General features: G+C 42.0%; 1 protein-coding gene across 5 annotated transcripts in view; it reads left to right on the top strand.

Moving 5' to 3' along the window:
• plcb1l (phospholipase C beta 1-like) overlaps positions 1-25,995 on the top strand; it is a 140,993-nt gene that overhangs the window by 34,610 nt on the left and 80,388 nt on the right. For all 5 annotated transcript variants that reach the window (XM_067418424.1, XM_067418422.1, XM_067418423.1 and 2 more), the window contains 6 exons: positions 17,289-17,429; positions 17,865-17,944; positions 19,286-19,339; positions 19,424-19,499; positions 19,701-19,801; positions 20,366-20,532. In XM_067418424.1, the coding sequence (XP_067274525.1) occupies positions 17,289-17,429; positions 17,865-17,944; positions 19,286-19,339; positions 19,424-19,499; positions 19,701-19,801; positions 20,366-20,532 (619 nt within the window). The remainder of the gene's footprint in view (positions 1-17,288; positions 17,430-17,864; positions 17,945-19,285; positions 19,340-19,423; positions 19,500-19,700; positions 19,802-20,365; positions 20,533-25,995) is intronic.

Here is a 25,995-nt window from a genome sequence, read left to right as displayed (position 1 = left end):
GATATCCATAATAAAGGCTAGATATCTTACGGCGGAGTTACCATCGGCATCACCGGCGGCCATCTTGTTACAGGCAGGCTTTCTGTCGGGCTCTGTGAACCTGATGTAAGGTCAGTGGTCTGTACGAACATAAATACTCTGATCTCGCTGAAATCTTGACGGATTTACAAATGGTTTGGTTTCTTACAAACGTTATTAACATGGCTACAAATCTGGATGCTTCAGCACGTTGAAATTGCAGCTTTTCGTTTCAGTTAACGGCTTAATCGTGCAGCTTGTGTATGATGGCTAACTTACGCGCACTTTATCAAGGCTGAGACCACAATCACCAAACCAATAACGATTTTATGACAAACAATCTTTTGTCTAGTTGATGACACTCTTAGTTTGCATGTTTGTTTTTTGTTTTAATTTAGAAAAATGCTTTATTATAATAGTGATATTCTTATTATAAAAGTATATATATATATTAGCTATAGCTGGCTCTGGAAAAAAAATTCTGAGCTATATATGTGTGTGTGTGTGTGTGTGTGTGTGTGTGTGTGTGTGTGTGTGTGTGTGTGTGTGTGTGTGTGTGTGTGTGTGTGTGTGTGTGTGTGTGTGTGTGTGTGTGTGTGTGTGTGTGTGTGTGTGTTATATAATTAATACATTTCTCATGTTGCCATTCGGTACACAGTTTTAGTAGCCTATATATTGATTTAACATAAATACCTGTTTTTATTGCACCTATCTGTTCTGTTCAATGTTACTTTCATATTGAAGTCCATGGTTATAATTATTCATAAGTATGTAGTGTCATAACAACATCTCTGACGTTTATAACAAACGAAACAGTTTGAAAATCGGTTGAAAATTGAGCAAGTGATGGCTATTTAAAAGTACATGCACCATTAAAACACACTGTTACGAGTGAGCGAGCTGCCTGTGACAAGATGGCCGCCAGTTGCGGACGGCAACCTCCATTGGCCAACAGCGCGCACGAGACATCTAGCCTTTATTATGGATATCTATGCCTCTATCCACATGCTTGCCTACTTCTTCGGGTATAGTACCTGGCTAAATACTCATCTATGAAGATGACTAGAGCCCCCTAAAGGTGTGGAAAAATATTACTGCTAAGGTAACAGTGTTAGAGCTGTTACAGAACAAATATGGACATTTCAAATAATAAGATAATATAACATACAAATTAAATAAGCAGTTGCATTTAAGTAAAAAACAGAATAATCATTAAAAAAGAGTGATGCTCCAATCCCAATCTGACCTCTGAGCTGTAATGTAAAACTGACCTGAATCATAACCACTCCATGGTCAATCATTATCCACCAGTGTTATTGATCAGACTGTACTGAGCTGATGAGGAGAACTGATCAGAGCTGGATGATCACTGCTTTCTGCAGAACTTCAATTAATATGATCTTTACAACGGAAATGAATCAACACTGAACTTACTTAAGCTGAACTATTACGCTGTTTTCTTATTTTTTTTCTTCTGTACAGCCAAAACAAACTGTGTTGTATTATTTGAATCTGTATTGTAAAGAGCGCCTTATAAATGAAGATGATTTGAATGCATGTTGGAGATGGGGACCGCCAGACAAAGAACTGCAACTAATAGATTGATCTCTCTGTAGAGGCTTATTGTGGAGATGCCTGAATGGTTCACAAACAAATATATCACTCACGCCTTTAAAACGCTGAAAAACACACACAGTCAAGGTCACTATGAAGAGCAATACTCAAGGTCTTAAGTAAGCATACTGCCCTAAGAAGTGACCTTCACTAAGTGTCAAGAGATTTCTTTAGCCTTTAAAATAGCCATTTGTCTGACAGAAAATTGATATGTACACATTTCAACAACAAATCAGTGCCAAACCATGAATATTTTGAAAATGCAAATTGAATGGATTGAAGAAGTCATTTGTGCCTGTATCTGTCAGATGCCAGTTCATGAGGGTTTGTGTTTCCAGTGAGGTTCTTTTGTGTGATATTGTTTGAATAATTCAATGTAAATGTAAATTTAAGATAGCTTCTCAATACAGACCTTTTGTCTACGCTCCAAACTTGGCTGTTATGCAAAAGGCAGTAAATGTTGCGATGTCTTGGTGTAATAATGAAGTGTTTACCAAAGCTCCCCTACTCAGCGGATTCTAAAGGCCTGGCCGTCGGCTGACAGTTTTACTGCAGATTTCCCCGGCCTCTTTCATTCTGGGTCCCTTTCTAACACACAGCACAGTGGGACATCAGACCATTGCCTTGGCACCAAACCAACATTGAGTTCTCATTTGGCTTTGCATCTTCACGTCCGGCAAGAGTTGCCTCCTGGTTGCTAGCAGTGATTTTGTGTTTCTGTCTTTGGTTGTTTTCTTTGAAACTGCAGCAGCAGAACAGAGCCTCGTTTGTTGGTGTCCGACGAAGCTGCACAAATGCTCTGAGGCTGTTGCTTCCTGGGCTACAAACCTTAGGGATCATAATGCACATGGAATCCTGTGTTGACACGCACAGACCACAGAGATACGACAGCTCTGCGTTTTAATGACAGAGATATGACAGTAAAGCAGTTTTAGGCAGGTTTGTCACTGTTTAGTGGTGTTCTGGAAGTACAGCTGCTCCTCTTCTTGATTTCTATTGCACTGTCCTGATGTTTTACGAGAGGCTGTGATTTTACTGCACATAAGAGACGTGAATAATAATAAGCCTGTAGACTATAGACAGCATTGAACATATGTGTAGATCATCTAGACGGGTTAGTTTGGCGCGTTCACATGTGTGTGTTTATCTGCGTTATCAGCTTTCTTTAGCACTGTCCATGAACACGTCCTACTTCACAGTCTGGGTTAGTGGTCCAGTTAGAGTTGGTCATTCAGCTCTGAAGTCCAGGAGCATTGTCTTAGCTCTCGTCACGTCACCTTTATTTTAAAGCACTTTATACAGTACAGAGTTTCAGTGTGATGAGAGAGGTTCAGTCAGCACAGCGGCATCATTATCTGCTGAACTAAAACTGCTGTCTAATCTTCTCAGTAAACATCGGCAGAACATTGAACTATTCATGTTTGAGTTCATGTTTCACCAGCGATAGAAACCCAACCCAAATACTGTTCTGGAAACAGCAGACGGCTAGAAGCAGTATATATTTAGTCTGATAACAAACCCTTCCATCTCTTTATCTCAAACAGTAAATGTGATTTATGCTGTGTTGTGATAAATGTCCGGCCCTTGCGTGTGTTTCCGAGTCTGTTTCCTGTTTCAGTGTAGATGTGGAGCGCTGTATAAACTGTGTCCAGAATCATCCATAACTGAAGACTGGTCAAGAGTCTGCAACGCATCTCATGTTCCTGTGTGGACAAACATTCGACCAGCAGCCGCTCACAATCAGACAGACAGACAGATCAGACAGACAGACAGACAGGTCAATCAGACAGACAGGTCAATCAGACAGACAGACAGACAGACAGACAGGTCAATCAGACAGACAGACAGACAGACAGACAGACAGATCAGACAGACAGACAGATCAATCAGACAGACAGGTCAATCAGACAGACAGACAGAAAGAGATAGACAGAGAAACAGACAAACAGAGAGACAGACAAAGAGAGATAGACAGAGAGAGATAGACAGAGAGACAAACAGACACACAGACAGACAGGCAGAGAGACAGACAGAGAGACAGACAGATAGAGATAGACACACAGAAAGACAGACAGACAGACAGACAGACAGACAGATCAGACAGATCAATCAGACAGACAGACAGACAGACAGATCAGACAGACAGACAGACAGACAGGTCAATCAGACAGACAGACAGACAGACAGACAGATCAGACAGACAGACAGACAGACAGGTCAATCAGACAGACAGATCAATCAGACAGACAGACAGACAGACAGACAGGTCAATCAGACAGACAGATCAATCAGACAGACAGGTCAATCAGACAGACAGACAGATCAGACAGACAGATCAATCAGACAGACAGGTCAATCAGACAGACAGACAGAAAGAGATAGACAGAGAGACAGACAAACAGAGAGACAGACAAAGAGAGATAGACAGAGAGAGATAGACAGAGAGACAAACAGATACACAGACAGACAGGCAGAGAGACAGACAGAGAGACAGACAGATAGAGATAGACACACAGAAAGACAGACAGACAGACAGAGAGACAGACAGACAGACAGACAGACAGACAGACAGACAGACAGACAGACAGAGAGAGATAGACACACAGAGAGACAGACAGACAGATAGAGATAGACACACAGAGAGACAGACAGACAGAGAGATAGACAGAGAGACAGACAGACAGACAGATAGAGATAGACACACAGAGAGACAGACAGACAGAGAGATAGACAGAGAGAGACAGACAGACAGAGAGATATACAGAGAGACAGACAGACAGAGAGAGATAGACAGAGAGACAGACAGATAGAGATAGACAGACAGAGAGACAGACAGAGAGAGATAGACAGAGAGACAGACAGACGGCATGGAGCAAAAAGTGGTTCCCTTCCTCAGTATATTTGTCTTTCTTTCCAGTATACTGTACATATAAGCTTTTTTTCTACGAAATGTATCAGCGCTATATAAATGTAACTAATTATTATTATTATTATTATTATTATTATTAGGGGCCAAGCACCGAAGGTGCGGAGGCACCTATTGAAATCGTTAGTGTTCCTATTATTAGGGGCCAAGCACCGAAGGTGCGGAGGCACCTATTGAAATCGTTAGTGTTCCTATTATTATTATTCTGCTTCTTCCGCCATAGGAGTCTCTGGCAGCCCATAGAACCGTATGGTAAAAAGTTGTGAAATTTGGCACACTCATAGAGGCCAGTCTGAGCTGTCACTATAGCAAATTTGGTGCCTCTAACTCAATCCCTCTAGCGCCACCACCTGTCCAAAGTTTCACTCATATTTATGCTTATAACTTTTGACCCCTAAGGGCTAGAAACAAAATTCTTTTTTCATCGGATTCCTTGGCTCAAGCCGATTCGATTTCACCCTATGATGTCATTTTCCGGTATGCAAATTTTCCCGCCATTTTGAATTTTCTGAAAAACCTACTTTTTCGAACTCCTCCTAGGCCGTTGCTCCGATTTTCACGAAAATTGAAACAGATCATCTTCAGAGCATGTTGACAAAAAGTTATGGAATTCAAGTTGATTCGTCCAATCGTTTTCAATAAACGCACAAACAAATTTTACGTGGAGGTTGCAAAAACACACTAAAGGCTATATCTCCGCAACGCTTTATCGTATTCAAACCAACCTTGGTACATGTCATCACAAGCATGACTTGAAGCAACATGCAGCGTTTCGGCGCAGCGCCACCTACCTGTCCGGAGATACGAAAAATGCCTATTTTGGCTTATAACTTCTGAACCGTTTATCCAAAAATCATAAAATTGGTCTCATTAGATTCAGGGCGTCATGCCGAGTCGACTGATATCCAATTTTACCATGTCGGCCATTTTGGATGTCGGCCATTTTGAATTATGTGCAAAAATGCTGTATTTTATGAACGCATGAACAGATTGTTATGAAACTTGGTATGGGTCATCACCACGATGCCCTGAAGTAGCCTGAGAAGTTTCGAAACAGCGCCACCTAGTGGAGAATTTTTTTTTTCAAACGCTTATAACTTTGGGTGTGGTTGACATATTTTGATGGGAGTGTGTTTTTTGGTCTCCTGAATCCTTGCCGACTCCAACGATACCAGACTTGCCAGGTTTCGGCATATGGTTTGCGCAGAGTTGTAATTTAGTGCTTAAAAAACATTTGCTGATATCTTCGAAACCGCTAGTCCGATCGAGACGAAACCAGCCTCAGAAGTTCGGAAACATAGGTCGATAGCTATACGCTAATGCCCAAATCTCAAAATATTGATAGTAAGGGGTAGTAAAATCCAATCAAAGTCAGGTGTCAGTCATTTTTTACGTGTTTTTTCATATAAATGTCTATAACTCCAAAACAAAATGAAATATTTTCACCAAACTTGACACACATATGTATGGGCTCACTACGAGGACACACAAAAAAATTGGTGGGATTGTGCCTCTTGGTGGCGCTATAATAAAACAAAACATGAAATTCCCATTGACTTCAATGCAGTATTACGGTTTAAAATGCTAATGCTATAATTTAAGAATGCACTAGTGTATCGTTACAAAACTCGGTATGTGTCTTCCGCTCTATGTCCCGAAGATATTCAAAAAGTTTCGGGGCAGCGCCACCTTGTGGTCAAAAGTTGTAATAAAATGTACAAAAATGCTAATAACTTTTGATTAAATTAGCCTATTGTAATGAGACTGGTCATAATACATTCATTGGCTCATGCCGAGAAGATAGATACCAATTTTGCCATATTTTGCAAACATATCTGTGCTCCATCTTGTTATTTGTTAAAAATCTACTTTTTCAAACTCATCCTAGACCGTTTGTCCGATTTTCACCAAAATTGATCCGTATCGTCTTCAGACCATGCTGACAAATACTTATGGATTTCGGATTGATAGACAAAACAGTTTTCATATACCACTGCAACAGAGTTGAGCCATGATGCAAAAATTACTCTTGAGGCTGTATCTCTGCAATGCTTTGACATATTGACACCAAACTTTGCATGTGTCATTGTCATCTCAATCTGACTAAACCACATCAGTTTCGGAACAGTGACACCTATTGGTCGAAAGTGATAAACCATTAAACCATTATTATTGACTGTATTTAAAATTTGACTGCTATTTTGCCTAAAATCAACTTAATAGGTCCTTAATGGCTCATTGTTGCAGTTGGCTTGAGACTTCCAGCCATGCTGCCATGTCTTGTCTTCTTCTTTGCGCTTGGCCCCGATAATGGCTGCTTGTTAGGGGCCAAGCACCGAAGGTGCGGAGGCACCTATTGAAATCGTTAGTGTTCCTATTATTAGGGGCCAAGCACCGAAGGTGCGGAGGCACCTATTGAAATTGTTAGTGTTCCTATTATTATTATTCTGCTTCTTCTTCTTCTTCTTCCGCCATAGGAGTCTCTGGCAGCCCATAGAACCGTATGGTAAAAAGTTGTGAAATTTGGCACACTCATAGAGGCCAGTCTGAGCTGTCACTATAGCAAATTTGGTGCCTCTAACTCAATCCCTCTAGCGCCACCACCTGTCCAAAGTTTCACTCATATTTATGCTTATAACTTTTGACCCCTAAGGGCTAGAAACAAAATTCTTTTTTCATCGGATTCCTTGGCTCAAGCCGATTCGATTTCACCCTATGATGTCATTTTCCGGTATGCAAATTTTCCCGCCATTTTGAATTTTCTGAAAAACCTACTTTTTCGAACTCCTCCTAGGCCGTTGCTCCGATTTTCACGAAAATTGAAACAGATCATCTTCAGAGCATGTTGACAAAAAGTTATGGAATTCAAGTTGATTCGTCCAATCGTTTTCAATAAACGCACAAACAAATTTTACGTGGAGGTTGCAAAAACACACTAAAGGCTATATCTCCGCAACGCTTTATCGTATTCAAACCAACCTTGGTACATGTCATCACAAGCATGACTTGAAGCAACATGCAGCGTTTCGGCGCAGCGCCACCTACCTGTCCGGAGATACGAAAAATGCCTATTTTGGCTTATAACTTCTGAACCGTTTATCCAAAAATCATAAAATTGGTCTCATTAGATTCAGGGCGTCATGCCGAGTCGACTGATATCCAATTTTACCATGTCGGCCATTTTGGATGTCGGCCATTTTGAATTATGTGCAAAAATGCTGTATTTTATGAACGCATGAACAGATTGTTATGAAACTTGGTATGGGTCATCACCACGATGCCCTGAAGTAGCCTGAGAAGTTTCGAAACAGCGCCACCTAGTGGAGAATTTTTTTTTTCAAACGCTTATAACTTTGGGTGTGGTTGACATATTTTGATGGGAGTGTGTTTTTTGGTCTCCTGAATCCTTGCCGACTCCAACGATACCAGACTTGCCAGGTTTCGGCATATGGTTTGCGCAGAGTTGTAATTTAGTGCTTAAAAAACATTTGCTGATATCTTCGAAACCGCTAGTCCGATCGAGACGAAACCAGCCTCAGAAGTTCGGAAACATAGGTCGATAGCTATACGCTAATGCCCAAATCTCAAAATATTGATAGTAAGGGGTAGTAAAATCCAATCAAAGTCAGGTGTCAGTCATTTTTTACGTGTTTTTTCATATAAATGTCTATAACTCCAAAACAAAATGAAATATTTTCACCAAACTTGACACACATATGTATGGGCTCACTACGAGGACACATAAAAAAATTGGTGGGATTGTGCCTCTTGGTGGCGCTATAATAAAACAAAACATGAAATTCCCATTGACTTCAATGCAGTATTACGGTTTAAAATGCTAATGCTATAATTTAAGAATGCACTAGTGTATCATTACAAAACTCGGTATGTGTCTTCCGCTCTATGTCCCGAAGATATTCAAAAAGTTTCGGGGCAGCGCCACCTTGTGGTCAAAAGTTGTAATAAAATGTACAAAAATGCTAATAACTTCTGATTAAATTAGCCTATTGTAATGAGACTGGTCATAATACATTCATTGGCTCATGCCGAGAAGATAGATACCAATTTTGCCATATTTTGCAAACATATCTGTGCTCCATCTTGTTATTTGTTAAAAATCTACTTTTTCAAACTCATCCTAGACCGTTTGTCCGATTTTCACCAAAATTGATCCGTATCGTCTTCAGACCATGCTGACAAATACTTATGGATTTCGGATTGATAGACAAAACAGTTTTCATATACCACTGCAACAGAGTTGAGCCATGATGCAAAAATTACTCTTGAGGCTGTATCTCTGCAATGCTTTGACATATTGACACCAAACTTTGCATGTGTCATTGTCATCTCAATCTGACTAAACCACATCAGTTTCGTAACAGTGACACCTATTGGTCGAAAGTGATAAACCATTAAACCATTATTATTGACTGTATTTAAAATTTGACTGCTATTTTGCCTAAAATCAACTTAATAGGTCCTTAATGGCTCATTGTTGCAGTTGGCTTGAGACTTCCAGCCATGCTGGCATGTCTTGTCTTCTTCTTTGCGCTTGGCCCCGATAATGGCTGCTTGCAGCTATATTTATTATTCTGCTTCTTCTTCTTCTTCCGCCATAGGAGTCTCTGGCAGCCCATAGAACCGTATGGTAAAAAGTTGTGAAATTTGGCACACTCATAGAGGCCAGTCTGAGCTGTCACTATAGCAAATTTGGTGCCTCTAACTCAATCTCTCTAGCGCCACCACCTGTCCAAAGTTTCACTCATATTTATGCTTATAACTTTTGACCCCTAAGGGCTAGAAACAAAATTCTTTTTTCATCGGATTCCTTGGCTCAAGCCGATTCGATTTCACCCTATGATGTCATTTTCCGGTATGCAAATTTTCCCGCCATTTTGAATTTTCTGAAAAACCTACTTTTTCTAACTCCTCCTAGGCCGTTGCTCCGATTTTCACGAAAATTGAAACAGATCATCTTCATAGCATGCTGACAAAAAGTTATGGAATTTAAGTTGATTCGTCCAATCGTTTTCAATAAACGCACAAACAAATTTTACGTAGAGGTTGCAAAAACACACTAAAGGCTATATCTCCACAACGCTTTATCGTATTCAAACCAAACTTGGTACATGTCATCACAAGCATGACCTGAAGCAACATGCAGCGTTTCGGCGCAGCGCCACCTACTGGTCCGGAGATACGAAAAATGCATATTTTGGCTTATAACTTCTGAACCGTTTATCCAAAAATCATAAAATTGGTCTCATTAGATTCAGGGCGTCATGCCGAGTCGACTGATATCCAATTTTACCATGTCGGCCATTTTGGATGTCGGCCATTTTGAATTATGTGCAAAAATGCTGTATTTTATGAACGCATGAACGGATTGTTACGAAACTTGGTATGGGTCATCACCACGATGCCCTGAAGTAGCCTGAGAAGTTTCGAAACAGCGCCACCTAGTGGATAATTCTTTTTTTTCAAACGCTTATAACTTTGGGTGTGAGTGAAAAATTTTGATGGGAGTAGCTTTTTTGGGCTCCTGAATCCTTGCCGAGTCCAACGATACAAGACATGCCCAGTTTCGGCATATGGTTTGCGCAGCGTTGTAATTTAGCGCTTAAAAAACATTTGCTGATATCTTCAAAACCGCTAGTCCGATCGAGACGAAACCAGCCTCAGAAGTTCGGAAACATAGGTCGATAGCAATATGCTAATGCCCAAATGTCAAAATATTGATAGTAAGGGGTAGTAAAATCCAATCAAAGTCAGGTGTCAGTCATTTTTTACGTGTTTTTTCATATAAATGTCTATAACTCCAAAACAAAATGAAATATTTTCACCAAACTTGACACACATATGTATGGGCTCACTACGAGGACACATAAAAAAATTGGTGGGATTGTGCCTCTTGGTGGCGCTATAATAAAACAAAACATGAAATTCCCATTGACTTCAATGCAGTATTACGGTTTAAAATGCTAATGCTATAATTTAAGAATGCACTAGTGTATCATTACAAAACTCGGTATGTGTCTTCCGCTCTATGTCCCGAAGATATTCAAAAAGTTTCGGGGCAGCGCCACCTTGTGGTCAAAAGTTGTAATAAAATGTACAAAAATGCTAATAACTTTTGATTAAATTAGCCTATTGTAATGAGACTGGTCATAATGCATTCATTGGCTCATGCCGAGAAGATAGATACCAATTTTGCCATATTTTGCAAACATATCTGTGCTCCATCTTGTTATTTGTTAAAAATCTACTTTTTCAAACTCATCCTAGACCGTTTGTCCGATTTTCACCAAAATTGATCCGTATCGTCTTCAGACCATGCTGACAAATACTTATGGATTTCGGATTGATAGACAAAACAGTTTTCATATACCACTGCAACAGAGTTGAGCCATGATGCAAAAATTACTCTTGAGGCTGTATCTCTGCAATGCTTTGACATATTGACACCAAACTTTGCATGTGTCATTGTCATCTCAATCTGACTAAACCACATCAGTTTCGTAACAGTGACACCTATTGGTCGAAAGTGATAAACCATTAAACCATTATTATTGACTGTATTTAAAATTTGACTGCTATTTTGCCTAAAATCAACTTAATAGGTCCTTAATGGCTCATTGTTGCAGTTGGCTTGAGACTTCCAGCCATGCTGGCATGTCTTGTCTTCTTCTTTGCGCTTGGCCCCGATAATGGCTGCTTGCAGCTATATTTATTATTCTGCTTCTTCTTCTTCTTCTTCTTCTTCCGCCATAGGAGTCTCTGGCAGCCCATAGAACCGTATGGTAAAAAGTTGTGAAATTTGGCACACTCATAGAGGCCAGTCTGAGCTGTCACTATAGCAAATTTGGTGCCTCTAACTCAATCCCTCTAGCGCCACCACCTGTCCAAAGTTTCACTCATATTTATGCTTATAACTTTTGACCCCTAAGGGCTAGAAACAAAATTCTTTTTTCATCGGATTCCTTGGCTCAAGCCGATTCGATTTCACCCTATGATGTCATTTTCCGGTATGCAAATTTTCCCGCCATTTTGAATTTTCTGAAAAACCTACTTTTTCGAACTCCTCCTAGGCCGTTGCTCCGATTTTCACGAAAATTGAAACAGATCATCTTCAGAGCATGTTGACAAAAAGTTATGGAATTCAAGTTGATTCGTCCAATCGTTTTCAATAAACGCACAAACAAATTTTACGTGGAGGTTGCAAAAACACACTAAAGGCTATATCTCCGCAACGCTTTATCGTATTCAAACCAACCTTGGTACATGTCATCACAAGCATGACTTGAAGCAACATGCAGCGTTTCGGCGCAGCGCCACCTACCTGTCCGGAGATACGAAAAATGCCTATTTTGGCTTATAACTTCTGAACCGTTTATCCAAAAATCATAAAATTGGTCTCATTAGATTCAGGGCGTCATGCCGAGTCGACTGATATCCAATTTTACCATGTCGGCCATTTTGGATGTCGGCCATTTTGAATTATGTGCAAAAATGCTGTATTTTATGAACGCATGAACAGATTGTTATGAAACTTGGTATGGGTCATCACCACGATGCCCTGAAGTAGCCTGAGAAGTTTCGAAACAGCGCCACCTAGTGGAGAATTTTTTTTTTCAAACGCTTATAACTTTGGGTGTGGTTGACATATTTTGATGGGAGTGTGTTTTTTGGTCTCCTGAATCCTTGCCGACTCCAACGATACCAGACTTGCCAGGTTTCGGCATATGGTTTGCGCAGAGTTGTAATTTAGTGCTTAAAAAACATTTGCTGATATCTTCGAAACCGCTAGTCCGATTGAGACGAAACCAGCCTCAGAAGTTCGGAAACATAGGTCGATAGCTATACGCTAATGCCCAAATCTCAAAATATTGATAGTAAGGGGTAGTAAAATCCAATCAAAGTCAGGTGTCAGTCATTTTTTACGTGTTTTTTCATATAAATGTCTATAACTCCAAAACAAAATGAAATATTTTCACCAAACTTGACACACATATGTATGGGCTCACTACGAGGACACATAAAAAAATTGGTGGGATTGTGCCTCTTGGTGGCGCTATAATAAAACAAAACATGAAATTCCCATTGACTTCAATGCAGTATTACGGTTTAAAATGCTAATGCTATAATTTAAGAATGCACTAGCGTATCATTACAAAACTCGGTATGTGTCTTCCGCTCCATGTCCCGAAGATATTCAAAAAGTTTCGGGGCAGCGCCACCTTGTGGTCAAAAGTTGTAATAAAATGTACAGAAATGCGAATAACTTTTGATTAAATTAACCCATTGTAATGAAACTGGTCATAATACAGTCAATGGCTCATGCCGAGAACATGGATACCAATTGTGCCATATTTTGCAAACCTATCTGTCCTCCGTCTTGTTATTTGTTAAAAACCTACTTTTTCAAACTCATCCTAGACCGTTTGTCCGATTTTCACCAAAATTGATCCGTATCGTCTTCAGACCATGCTGACAAATAGTTATGGATTTCGGATTGATAGACAAAACAGTTTTCATATACCACTGCAACAGAGTTGAGCCATGATGCAAAAATTACTCTTGAGGCTGTATCTCTGCAATGCTTTGACATATTGACACCAAACTTTGCATGTGTCATTGTCATCTCAATCTGACTAAACCACATCAGTTTCGTAACAGTGACACCTATTGGTCGAAAGTGATAAACCATTAAACCATTATTATTGACTGTATTTAAAATTTGACTGCTATTTTGCCTAAAATCAACTTAATAGGTCCTTAATGGCTCATTGTTGCAGTTGGCTTGAGACTTCCAGCCATGCTGGCATGTCTTGTCTTCTTCTTTGCGCTTGGCCCCGATAATGGCTGCTTGCAGCTATATTTATTATTATTATTATTATCAAAATGAAGTGTATAGTGTATCCCAAGAAGAAATATCTGGCACTGGGGTCAGAAATCAATCTAAATCAAAACATATTTTTGAGCCTATTGGCAGATGTGTCCGTTTTTAAGCATGACCCTGTGATTTTGTGATGCTCCACCTGAAGGGAATGTGCATTCTCTGTGCCTGTGAATGTCTTTCTGCCTCTGCTCTGAACAGGAGGATCTCCAGAGGTCAGACTCACGCCATATCAGCTCAGTCCGCTCACTTTCTGCTGAGTAAGGGTTCAGCCCATCATGTTATTCGGCCCGGACAAATGCTGCTTGCTAAAGGAGAATTAGGATTGATTATTTAGAAGAAAGAGGAATATGTGATCGAAGGCAATTTTATTAGTAGTGTTTTTTGGCTTTTATTAGGAGAGAGATGAGAGTGATCAGCTGTCAATCACACACCTTCACCTGCTGTAAAGCTCATCGAAGGAGAAACACGAGACACAGAAGATGCAGAGACTCTTTTAAAACCACTCCGAATACAGAAACAAGTTCCTAATGAGCTCCCTCAGTTGATTGCATTGAAAGTCAGTGTTTTACCGTCTTAAACTAATCAAACTATAAGATGATAAGAGTCCAACAATATAACTGAACCAGAGGTGTCCAGACGGTTCTCTTATAGAGCCTGGAGTGTGTTCGCCGTAGCTTTGCTTCCACTCTTCAAACACAGAGCTGTCACCTGTGGCGGGCCTCAACCGTACGTGCCTCTTTCTGCCTAATTAACCAGCCGAGCTGAGGACTGAAGCGCCGTTCATTAAGCCAGTCTGGACTCCTCTCGGTCAGTGAAGCGTTGGCTGACAGCCGGACCTTCACCTTCATGTCTCCACCGCTCCTGTCATTAACATCAACACTTCTTGATAACGAAGAGCTCTTATAGATGTGTTTGTGTCTCTGAGAACCATAAAGGGTTCTTCAGGCACTTCATATGGAGAACTATAGTATAGAAGGGGCTTCCATAATGGGATCATTTCAAATAATTAGTTTCCATTCATACATTTTGTTTTGTAGCTTTTTTGTTTAATTTGGTTTTGTATCTCGTAAACATAATTTATCACTAGAAACCCTGAAATAACTCCTTAAACATGACAGTATTATGTGATCATTTTTGGCATAGACTGAGTTGAAAACCCTAGACTAAGCAACATTCACACTGTCAGTCTAAATCCGATTATTTTTGTATCGACTGGAATCTGATCTAAATTATGGACTTTCCACACTGTGTATCTCAAATGTGCAAATCCGTGCCGCACCTTAGTTTTCAGGATTATCTGCATTGGTTTCTATGGAAATGAAATTGAGTTTATGCCAAAACAGCATCAACACCGCCGCCGCTGGACTCGCATGTCTGCATTATATTGCTGTGTTCCTCTCATCACTTTGCAAATCAGATGCTTTGTTTCCAGGCAAGACTTAGAGAAACTGGTTCATGCTTTCATCACCAGTAGGGTGGACTATTGTAATGGACTTCTCACTGGCCTTCCCAAAAAGACCATTAGACAGCTGCAGCTCATACAGAACGCTGCTGCCAGGATTGTGAGCAGAACCAGAACATATGACCATATCACACCAGTCCTCAGGTCTTTACACTGGCTTCCAGTCACATCTAGGATCGATTTTAAAGTACTATTACTTGTTTATAAATCACTCCATGAGCTAGGACCTCAATACATCGCAGATATGCTGATTAAATACAAACCCAACAGATCACTCAGATCAGCAGGATCAAGTCAGTTAGAAATACCAAGAGTTCACTCAAAGCAAGGAGAGTCTGCCTTTAGCTATTATGCCAGCCGCAGTTGGAACCGGCTTCCTGAACAGATCAGATGTGCTCCAACAGTCGCCACATTCAGATCCAGACTCAGAACACATCTGTTCAGCTGTGCATTTACTGAATGAGCTCTGAGCACTGTACGGCCCACTGGGTGCACCTTATCTTATCTGTGCATCTTCTTTTTAATCTTTTTATAACTCTTTTAGTTTACCTTTGTTCTTATCTTGGTTATTGTTATTTTATCTATATATAATTTTACACTCTTTACAACTGTATATTTCTATCTCTTATGCATCTGTTGATTATTATTTTTGGTTAGGGCTGTCTGACTGGAAGAGATTGGAAAAGGAGAGCAGTGTGCTTCGCTTCATTCTGCTAGTGTGTAAAGAAGCGCACTCAAGAAAGGGGAGGCCCTACAGGGCAAAGGTCACGACCCCTACAGCAGCCCATCTTGTGCTGTGATCCAGTCCGTTTTTATCATGCCCTTCACTCGCGAACTTCCCTCCGTCTCGTTCACTCGGATGTGCGGCATTGCTTGCGTTGCATGAGTGCCCCCTACTGGCGGAGACTTCGCAATGGACTGAACTGGAACGCCCTAAGCCCTTGATCACTTAGAATCCACTATGGAGTTGATTTATTTATTTATTTTTTCCTTTACGAAATTGTTTAATGCAGCATTCTATATGTATATAGATGTGTTTGGGTTGTTTTAAATGTTTTTAAAAATATCATAGAGTTGTTTGTAGTGGGGTAAATTAAACGTGATATGCGGTGACGTCACAATCGCGTTGCATTGTGGTATATGAAGCTGCCTGAAGTGTACATATGAAGTAGACTCGCTCACTCGGTCTAAATCGAGAGCAAGGGTCTGTCCATGTAAACTTCCCTTGTCCACTTCATGAACGCACTTCAAAATGGCGGCGGGGATTCCCCCGAGGGGAAGTGCTTAGGGAAGTTCGCTAGTGCGTGTCTAAAAGTGGAGTGGAACGCAGCACTGGACCGATTTATAAGGTCCAGGAGGCATTGTGAACCTGCTCCATCTCTTAGACTGGTTCCATCTCAGATAGGAGTACCCAAATTTAGAATCAGGCCGATAGCGATCTATTTATCTCCATTTTATTTTATTTATTTATTATTTCTCTTTACGACTGTTTTAATTGTCCTTGTTTTTATTTTAATTCTTACACATGGTATTCTTATTTCTAATGCATATGTTATCACTATTTTAATTAATTTCTATGTCAAGCACTTTGAATTGCCAATGTGTATGTTTTTGGATAAACAAAAAAGTGTGTTTGTTCGTCTGGTTGGGGGGAAAGAGCTCCTTTATCCTTTTCTCTCTCTAACCGCTGCAGTAATGTGCAGCGTGGCCCTGATGCACCAGTCAGTGTTATATTAATGAGCAGGCTTTACTGTGACAGAGGCAATGATTTTACAGGCTGTGATGAACGGCTGTGCGGTCAGTCCGAGCTCAGGCGCTCTGTGGGATTGATGGGCGTTTAAATCAGCACTTTTCATCTTATTGATTATGTGTGCAGCTGCATATGCTGTCGAGTTCATTTCTATGGTCTGTCAGATGCTCCACGCGGAGGGTTTGTGGATGTGCAATCCAGGACTGAAGCCTAAAAGCTCAGATCCTTTCCCACAGATAGTCTCTCCTATCAGCTTCGGTCATGATGGGTTAGAGAAACGCAGTCCCGCTCTGAGAGGAATATTTAATGACCTGCGTCTTCACTGGCTCTGTCTGTCCCAGCTGGACCTAAATCTAATGTGTTTGTCCTTGCAGACTACAGGACTTGGGAAAGTTCAGTAACGTACAGTCAAAGCCGAGAAGGATGGTATGGACTGTGGGAGACACACACTCTCTGTTCATCAGCTCAGTTAACACACAGATGGTCAACTATAGAAGGGTCATTATTATTCACTCTGAAACACTGATCGACTGGGCCGTCCAGCACCCCATCCCAGCAGACTCATCCTATAGGACATCTGCAGATCTGTGCATGATGTGTGTCCTGTTGTCTTTCCCAGGAGGCGAAGCTGCGAGAGCTGCTGGATGTGGGAACCCTGGAGGGGAAGACAGAGAACCGGACGCTCACGGTGGTCAGCGCTTTGGACATGGTCAACATCAACTACCTGAACTTTGTGGCCTTTCATGAAGCGGTGGCCAAGGTAACGCTGCTCCAACACTGGGAAAGACACGAGATATCCAGCCAAACGATAACCAGGACTGCATGTGTGTGAATCCTGCCAAATCTGACACACTCCCTATATAATTCATTTTCTAAATATCATTTAGCCTCAAGAAAAGTTATAAGATTTAATCTGTCAAAAAAAAACACACAAAAACAGCGGATGCCAACATGAGTGAGGTTTATCATCTGATTCACTTCATCAGAGTCACAAAAGTCACTGGAAGAAAACTAATGATGTGTATGATGATCTTGTGATGGTACGAGTGGTTAGTAATGGTTATGAATATTAATGATGTACTAGTAGGAGTGGTTAGTAATGGTTATGAATATTAATGATGTACTAGTAGGAGTGGTTAGTAATGGTTATGAATATTAACGAGTGATTTGAAGGCCAGGTTTGCTGTGTGTTCAGGAGTGGGCTGAGGAGCTCTTCAGCCTGGCATCGAACCTGCTGGCCCAGAACATGTGCAGGGAATCCTGTCTGGAGAAGCTGTGAGTGTCCTGTTCCTGACACACAACTACTACACACACACACACACACACACACACACACACACACACACACACACACACACACTAACAGTAGTAACTCAGGGAATGAGTGGAGAATGAAGCGTTGATCAGCTAACTCCAGTCCGGACGCTGCTCCGATGTAATCATTCGTTTATCTGTCTGTCCGGCTATGCGCTGGTTGAGTATTAACTGCATCTGCTCAGCCGTTGCATAGCGACAGCATGACTACAATCCCACGATGCCGTTCTCCCACACCGGACCGTAAATCAGGACGTCTGGGACTTTGGCCTAGGCACACAAGTGGGAAAGAGTTCGGCTGCATTAATTATTTGCAGAAAGCCACGTCCCACTGAATGGTTAATGAAAACATGTAGTGGACTATTTTTAGACATGATACCTGTGCTTTTGACATGCTTCGATACCAACACAATGCATTCTGGGATGGGAGTGGAACAGTGTGGGGAATGTGCATGCCTACACACACACACACACACACACACAATTTTAATTAGACTTGTTGCAGAAAGGGATCATATCATCTGAAAAGTATAGAGTTAAAAACACAGTAGCCATAACCTTTGGTAATATTTTCACAAGTAAGGTGTACATTTTCAAAACTCGTAGTACAAAAACTGATCCCTCTTTTAGCCAAGCTCATCATTCTTTCAAAACCTGATGCTTTCATTCAGTTGCACATATTTTTAGTCCACATTATCATTGTTTCAAACACAACATTATTGTAATATGTAATGAGAACATTTGGTTTAATCATCGAAACACAACTGTATTATCTTCTTTCAACTGAATGCTTTCGACAATCAGTTCACTCAACAGCAATCAATGCAGGACATGTTTCAGATCGCCCTCGGTGCTGAATTATCTGCAGTAACACAGGCTATAGATTAGAAAATACACTTACATTGCCTAACTTATGTACCTGAATCCATAATGCTTGATTAAATCATGTATTAAACTGAACGAGAAAATATACAAATAAAAAGTGTGACAGTAAGAGCTTTATGGGCGGTTAGTTTGTGTAGTTAAGAGGATACTTTGTAAGTTTGAGTAATGTACTAACACGACTGTAAAAAAATATGCTGAAATGTTTTAAAACGTGCACTTTTGTAGATCTGTTGTGATATCATTAAAATGTTCACCTTACTTTTGAAAATGGTACTGAAGCGACTAAAAGAAGCTGTAATTACTTCAGTGTAAGGACATTCTTCGCTCGTGTACCGGCCAAGACCAAGACTCACATCTCAGCATTTGCCCTCCAGTTCTGTCCATTTGTGTTTCATCCAGTCGTTCTGTTCTTCACAGATACACTAAACTGACGTTAATGTCGACGGCCGAGGGTGGGATTTCTGTGAGAAAGTAAGTTTGTTCCACCTCTGCCATTGCACGTTAGACAGATCGACAGACGCTCGTCAGCATGTCTTTACAGATGTTTTCTTCCAGTATCCTCCGCCTGATCCCTGTGGAAAGAAGGCGAGTGGAAAACGCTCTGGAGGTCTGCGGCCTGCCGACTGCACGAGTAAGACAAACTTCAGCCTTCTCCGCAAAACACACTAAATCAATGTTTTTATCTTTAATAGACAGGTGAAAGGTAAAAGCTCGTGGTTTTGTTTGTGACTATATATTTTATAAATGTTTACATTGTTATCTAGAAATCGCTTCATTTTCTATAGTGTGGCGCAGCAGAAACTCGTTCAGACATTATCTTCTGTCCACACAGGGCGACTCCATTCCTCTGGACAGATTTACGCCCAGCGTATACCGCCAGCTACTGAACAACATCTGCCCGCGGAACGACATTGACACCATCTTCTCAGAAATGTCAGTCCTTATCTGTTTGAGTCTTGCTCTCTAATGCCCAATATCCCTCTCACACCTACAGGCCGATCGCATGGCCGCGGACCAAAGGGCCCGCAGAATAACAAGAACCTGAGACACAACACTGGATCAAATTTAAAGCCAGAGAAGTTCTCAGATTAAACAAACCAGATGTTTCATCGTGTAATATTTGCCCATTCTGCTGTGAATGGAACAGCCCTTTCCAATCTGAGACCTAATCCATCACAACATGTGATGTTAAACACATTTGTGATGTGGTAGAAATGAATTGGAAGAATAAATGGCCTTAATCATGTTTTAATGTCCCCTTTAAACATTCAAGACCTGAAATAATGTTGAATATTGACGTGTGGATGAATGGACAGATGATGACTTGTGATGATTTGTTCTGTAGTGGATTTGTGAAGTTGGTTTTTTTTTCATTAAATGAATGAATCATAATCAATAAGAGCTGGAAGGCCTGAAAGGCATAAAAATACCAAGTTCATGTGAAGTTCTGCGCATGCGGTCCTGAATGGCTTGTCTCTGTGTGTGTCTGATGCGCAGCGGCGCTAAGATCCGGCCGTACCTCACCGTGGAACAGATGACCGACTTCCTGAACCACAAGCAGAGAGACCCTCGTCTGAATGAGATCCTGTACCCGCCCCTCAGAGCCGAGCAAGTGCAGGGATTGGTGGACAAATACGAGCCAGACACCATGCTTTCACAAAGAGGTTTGCGTTTTCATCTGTCAGTCAATCTGCTCTTTGATTTCTGAAAAATTCTGCATTTTCTGCTGATTGAGAGAGGAAGTACTGCAGTAGATTGACTAGAATGCTCTATTTTACTGTCATGAGTGAATATTGTAGAAAAAGCCGCACACTAGAGTTAATAAAGAGTTTGCAATGCCCCACAAAATGATGCTGTGGGGACACAACCAATAAAACACAGACCTGCAACACACTCATTACAGACGCTTGAATATTAAAATATGATCACGGAGAGAAAAAACAGAGTTTAGGGCACCTTAAGGATTTTAAAAATCTAACAAACTGCGAAAGTGAGGGAGAAATGTGGAAGAACATTTGGTTCAGGTATATCTTAAATACATTTAAGAACACTACAGTCTCTGAACAAACGGCACGTGTCCGTTTAAAACGTGAATGAAAAATTTACGTTTTAATTTAAAATAAAAATGAAATGAAAGAATAAAGCAGTTTCTTTTGCCCAATCTTCTTATTTATTAACTTAAATTGCGTTCCGTGTAGCAGAATAATCCAGGGTGTCATCGCTGTCGTGGTCAAACGTACTGCTGTGTCCTTTGCATGCATTGCATAGAGGTGTTAGTGAGGCCAGCAGGGGGCGCTCACCCTGTGGTCTGTGTGGGTCCTAATGCCCCAGTATAGTGATGGTGTTAGTGAGGCCAGCAGGGGACGCTCACCCTGTGGTCTGTGTGGGTCCTTACACCCCAGTATAGTGATGGTGTTAGTGAGGCCAGCAGGGGACGCTCACCCTGTGGTCTGTGTGGGTCCTAATGCCCCAGTATAGTGATGGTGTTAGTGAGGCCAGCAGGGGACGCTCACCCTGTGGTCTGTGTGGGTCCTAATGCCCCAGTATAGTGATGGTGTTAGTGAGGCCAGCAGGGGACGCTCACCCTGTGGTCTGTGTGGGTCCTAATGCCCCAGTATAGTGATGGTGTTAGTGAGGCCAGCAGGGGACGCTCACCCTGTTGTCTGTGTGGGTCCTAACGCCCCAGTATAGTGATGGTGTTAGTGAGGCCAGCAGGGGGCGCTCACCCTGGGGTCTGTGTGGGTCCTAATGCCCCAGTATAGTGATGGTGTTAGTGAGGCCAGCAGGGGGCGCTCACCCTGTGGTCTGTGTGGGTCCTAATGCCCCAGTATAGTGATGGTGTTAGTGAGGCCAGCAGGGGACGCTCACCCTGTTGTCTGTGTGGGTCATAACGCCCCAGTATAGTGATGGTGTTAGTGAGGCCAGCAGGGGGCGCTCACCCTGTGGTCTGTGTGGGTCCTAACGCTCCAGTATAGTGATGGTGTTAGTGAGGCCAGCAGGGGACGCTCACCCTGTGGTCTGTGTGGGTCCTAATGCCCCAGTATAGTGATGGTGTTAGTGAGGCCAGCAGGGGGCGCTCACCCTGTGGTCTGTGTGGGTCCTAATGCCCCAGTATAGTGATGGTGTTAGTGAGGCCAGCAGGGGGCGCTCACCCTGTGGTCTGTGTGGGTCCTTACACCCCAGTATAGTGATGGTGTTAGTGAGGCCAGCAGGGGGCGCTCACCCTGTGGTCTGTGTGGGTCCTAATGCCCCAGTATAGTGATGGTGTTAGTGAGGCCAGCAGGGAGTGCTCACCCTGGGGTCTGTGTGGGTCCTAATGCCCCAGTATAGTGATGGTGTTAGTGAGGCCAGCAGGGGGCGCTCACCCTGTGGTCTGTGTGGGTCCTAATGCCCCAGTATAGTGATGGTGTTAGTGAGGCCAGCAGGGGACGCTCACCCTGTGGTCTGTGTGGGTCCTAATGCCCCAGTATAGTGATGGTGTTAGTGAGGCCAGCAGGGGGCGCTCACCCTGTGGTCAGTGTGGGTCCTAACGCCCCAGTATAGTGATGGTGTTAGTGAGGCCAGCAGGGGACGCTCACCCTGTGGTCTGTGTGGGTCCTAATGCCCCAGTATAGTGATGGTGTTAGTGAGGCCAGCAGGGGACGCTCACCCTGTGGTCTGTGTGGGTCCTAATGCCCCAGTATAGTGATGGTGTTAGTGAGGCCAGCAGGGGACGCTCACCCTGTGGTCTGTGTGGGTCCTAATGCCCCAGTATAGTGATGGTGTTAGTGAGGCCAGCAGGGGGCGCTCACCCTGGGGTCTGTGTGGGTCCTAATGCCCCAGTATAGTGATGGTGTTAGTGAGGCCAGCAGGGGGCGCTCACCCTGTGGTCTGTGTGGGTCCTAATGCCCCAGTATAGTGATGGTGTTAGTGAGGCCAGCAGGGGGCGCTCTCCCTGTGATCTGTGTGGGTCCTTACACCCCAGTATAGTGATGGGGACACTGTACTGTCAAAGAGCACCGTCTTTCGGATGAGACGTTAAACCGAGGTCCCGACTCTCTTTGGTCATTAAAAAAATCCCAGGACGTCCTTCGGAAAAAGAGTAGGGGTGTAACCCCGGCATCCTGGCCAAATTTGCCCATTGGCCCCTGTCCATCATGGCCTCCTAATAATCCCCATATCCTGATTGGCTTCATCACTCGGTCTCCTCTCCACCAATCAGCTGGTGTGTGGTGAGCGTTCTGGCGCAATATGGCTGCCGTCGCATCATCAGGTGGTGCTGCACACTGGTGGTGGTTGAGGAGATCCCCCCTTCTATGTAAAGCGCTTTGAGTGCCTTGAAAAGCGCTATATAAATCAAACGCATTATTAGGGGCCAAGCACCGAAGGTGCGGAGGCACCTATTGAAATCGTTAGTGTTCCTATTATTAGGGGCCAAGCACCGAAGGTGCGGAGGCACCTATTGAAATCGTTAGTGTTCCTATTATTATTATTCTGCTTCTTCCGCCATAGGAGTCTCTGGCAGCCCATAGAACCGTATGGTAAAAAGTTGTGAAATTTGGCACACTCATAGAGGCCAGTCTGAGCTGTCACTATAGCAAATTTGGTGCCTCTAACTCAATCCCTCTAGCGCCACCACCTGTCCAAAGTTTCACTCATATTTATGCTTATAACTTTTGACCCCTAAGGGCTAGAAACAAAATTCTTTTTTCATCGGATTCCTTGGCTCAAGCCGATTCGATTTCACCCTATGATGTCATTTTCCGGTATGCAAATTTTCCCGCCATTTTGAATTTTCTGAAAAACCTACTTTTTCGAACTCCTCCTAGGCCGTTGCTCCGATTTTCACGAAAATTGAAACAGATCATCTTCAGAGCATGTTGACAAAAAGTTATGGAATTCAAGTTGATTCGTCCAATCGTTTTCAATAAACGCACAAACAAATTTTACGTGGAGGTTGCAAAAACACACTAAAGGCTATATCTCCGCAACGCTTTATCGTATTCAAACCAAACTTGGTACATGTCATCACAAGCATGACTTGAAGCAACATGCAGCGTTTCGGCGCAGCGCCACCTACCTGTCCGGAGATATGAAAAATGCCTATTTTGGCTTATAACTTCTGAACCGTTTATCCAAAAATCATAAAATTGGTCTCATTAGATTCAGGGCGTCATGCCGAGTCGACTGATATCCAATTTTACCATGTCGGCCATTTTGGATGTCGGCCATTTTGAATTATGTGCAAAAATGCTGTATTTTATGAACGCATGAACAGATTGTTATGAAACTTGGTATGGGTCATCACCACGATGCCCTGAAGTAGCCTGAGAAGTTTCGAAACAGCGCCACCTAGTGGAGAATTTTTTTTTTTCAAACGCTTATAACTTTGGGTGTGGTTGACATATTTTGATGGGAGTGTGTTTTTTGGTCTCCTGAATCCTTGCCGACTCCAACGATACCAGACTTGCCAGGTTTCGGCATATGGTTTGCGCAGAGTTGTAATTTAGTGCTTAAAAAACATTTGCTGATATCTTCGAAACCGCTAGTCCGATCGAGACGAAACCAGCCTCAGAAGTTCGGAAACATAGGTCGATAGCTATACGCTAATGCCCAAATCTCAAAATATTGATAGTAAGGGGTAGTAAAATCCAATCAAAGTCAGGTGTCAGTCATTTTTTACGTGTTTTTTCATATAAATGTCTATAACTCCAAAACAAAATGAAATATTTTCACCAAACTTGACACACATATGTATGGGCTCACTACGAGGACACATAAAAAAATTGGTGGGATTGTGCCTCTTGGTGGCGCTATAATAAAACAAAACATGAAATTCCCATTGACTTCAATGCAGTATTACGGTTTAAAATGCTAATGCTATAATTTAAGAATGCACTAGTGTATCATTACAAAACTCGGTATGTGTCTTCCGCTCTATGTCCCGAAGATATTCAAAAAGTTTCGGGGCAGCGCCACCTTGTGGTCAAAAGTTGTAATAAAATGTACAAAAATGCTAATAACTTTTGATTAAATTAGCCTATTGTAATGAGACTGGTCATAATACATTCATTGGCTCATGCCGAGAAGATAGATACCAATTTTGCCATATTTTGCAAACATATCTGTGCTCCATCTTGTTATTTGTTAAAAATCTACTTTTTCAAACTCATCCTAGACCGTTTGTCCGATTTTCACCAAAATTGATCCGTATCGTCTTCAGACCATGCTGACAAATAGTTATGGATTTCGGATTGATAGACAAAACAGTTTTCATATACCACTGCAACAGAGTTGAGCCATGATGCAAAAATTACTCTTGAGGCTGTATCTCTGCAATGCTTTGACATATTGACACCAAACTTTGCATGTGTCATTGTCATCTCAATCTGACTAAACCACATCAGTTTCGTAACAGTGACACCTATTGGTCGAAAGTGATAAACCATTAAACCATTATTATTGACTGTATTTAAAATTTGACTGCTATTTTGCCTAAAATCAACTTAATAGGTCCTTAATGGCTCATTGTTGCAGTTGGCTTGAGACTTCCAGCCATGCTGGCATGTCTTGTCTTCTTCTTTGCGCTTGGCCCCGATAATGGCTGCTTGCAGCTATATTTATTATTAGGGGCCAAGCACCGAAGGTGCGGAGGCACCTATTGAAATTGTTAGTGTTCCTATTATTAGGGGCCAAGCACCGAAGGTGCGGAGGCACCTATTGAAATCGTTAGTGTTCCTATTATTAGGGGCCAAGCACCGAAGGTGCGGAGGCACCTATTGAAATCGTTAGTGTTCCTATTATTAGGGGCCAAGCACCGAAGGTGCGGAGGCACCTATTGAAATCGTTAGTGTTCCTATTATTATTCTGCTTCTTCTTCTTCTTCTTCTTCCGCCATAGGAGTCTCTGGCAGCCCATAGAACCGTATGGTAAAAAGTTGTGAAATTTGGCACACTCATAGAGGCCAGTCTGAGCTGTCACTATAGCAAATTTGGTGCCTCTAACTCAATCCCTCTAGCGCCACCACCTGTCCAAAGTTTCACTCATATTTATGCTTATAACTTTTGACCCCTAAGGGCTAGAAACAAAATTCTTTTTTCATCGGATTCCTTGGCTCAAGCCGATTCGATTTCACCCTATGATGTCAT

The sequence above is a fragment of the Pseudorasbora parva genome, chromosome 15, assembly GCF_024679245.1.
Source record: "Pseudorasbora parva isolate DD20220531a chromosome 15, ASM2467924v1, whole genome shotgun sequence".
Taxonomy (NCBI): Eukaryota; Metazoa; Chordata; class Actinopteri; order Cypriniformes; family Gobionidae; genus Pseudorasbora; species Pseudorasbora parva.
The sequence above is the reverse complement of the archived record's forward strand: the minus strand, read 5'-3'. Positions and strand labels throughout refer to the sequence as shown.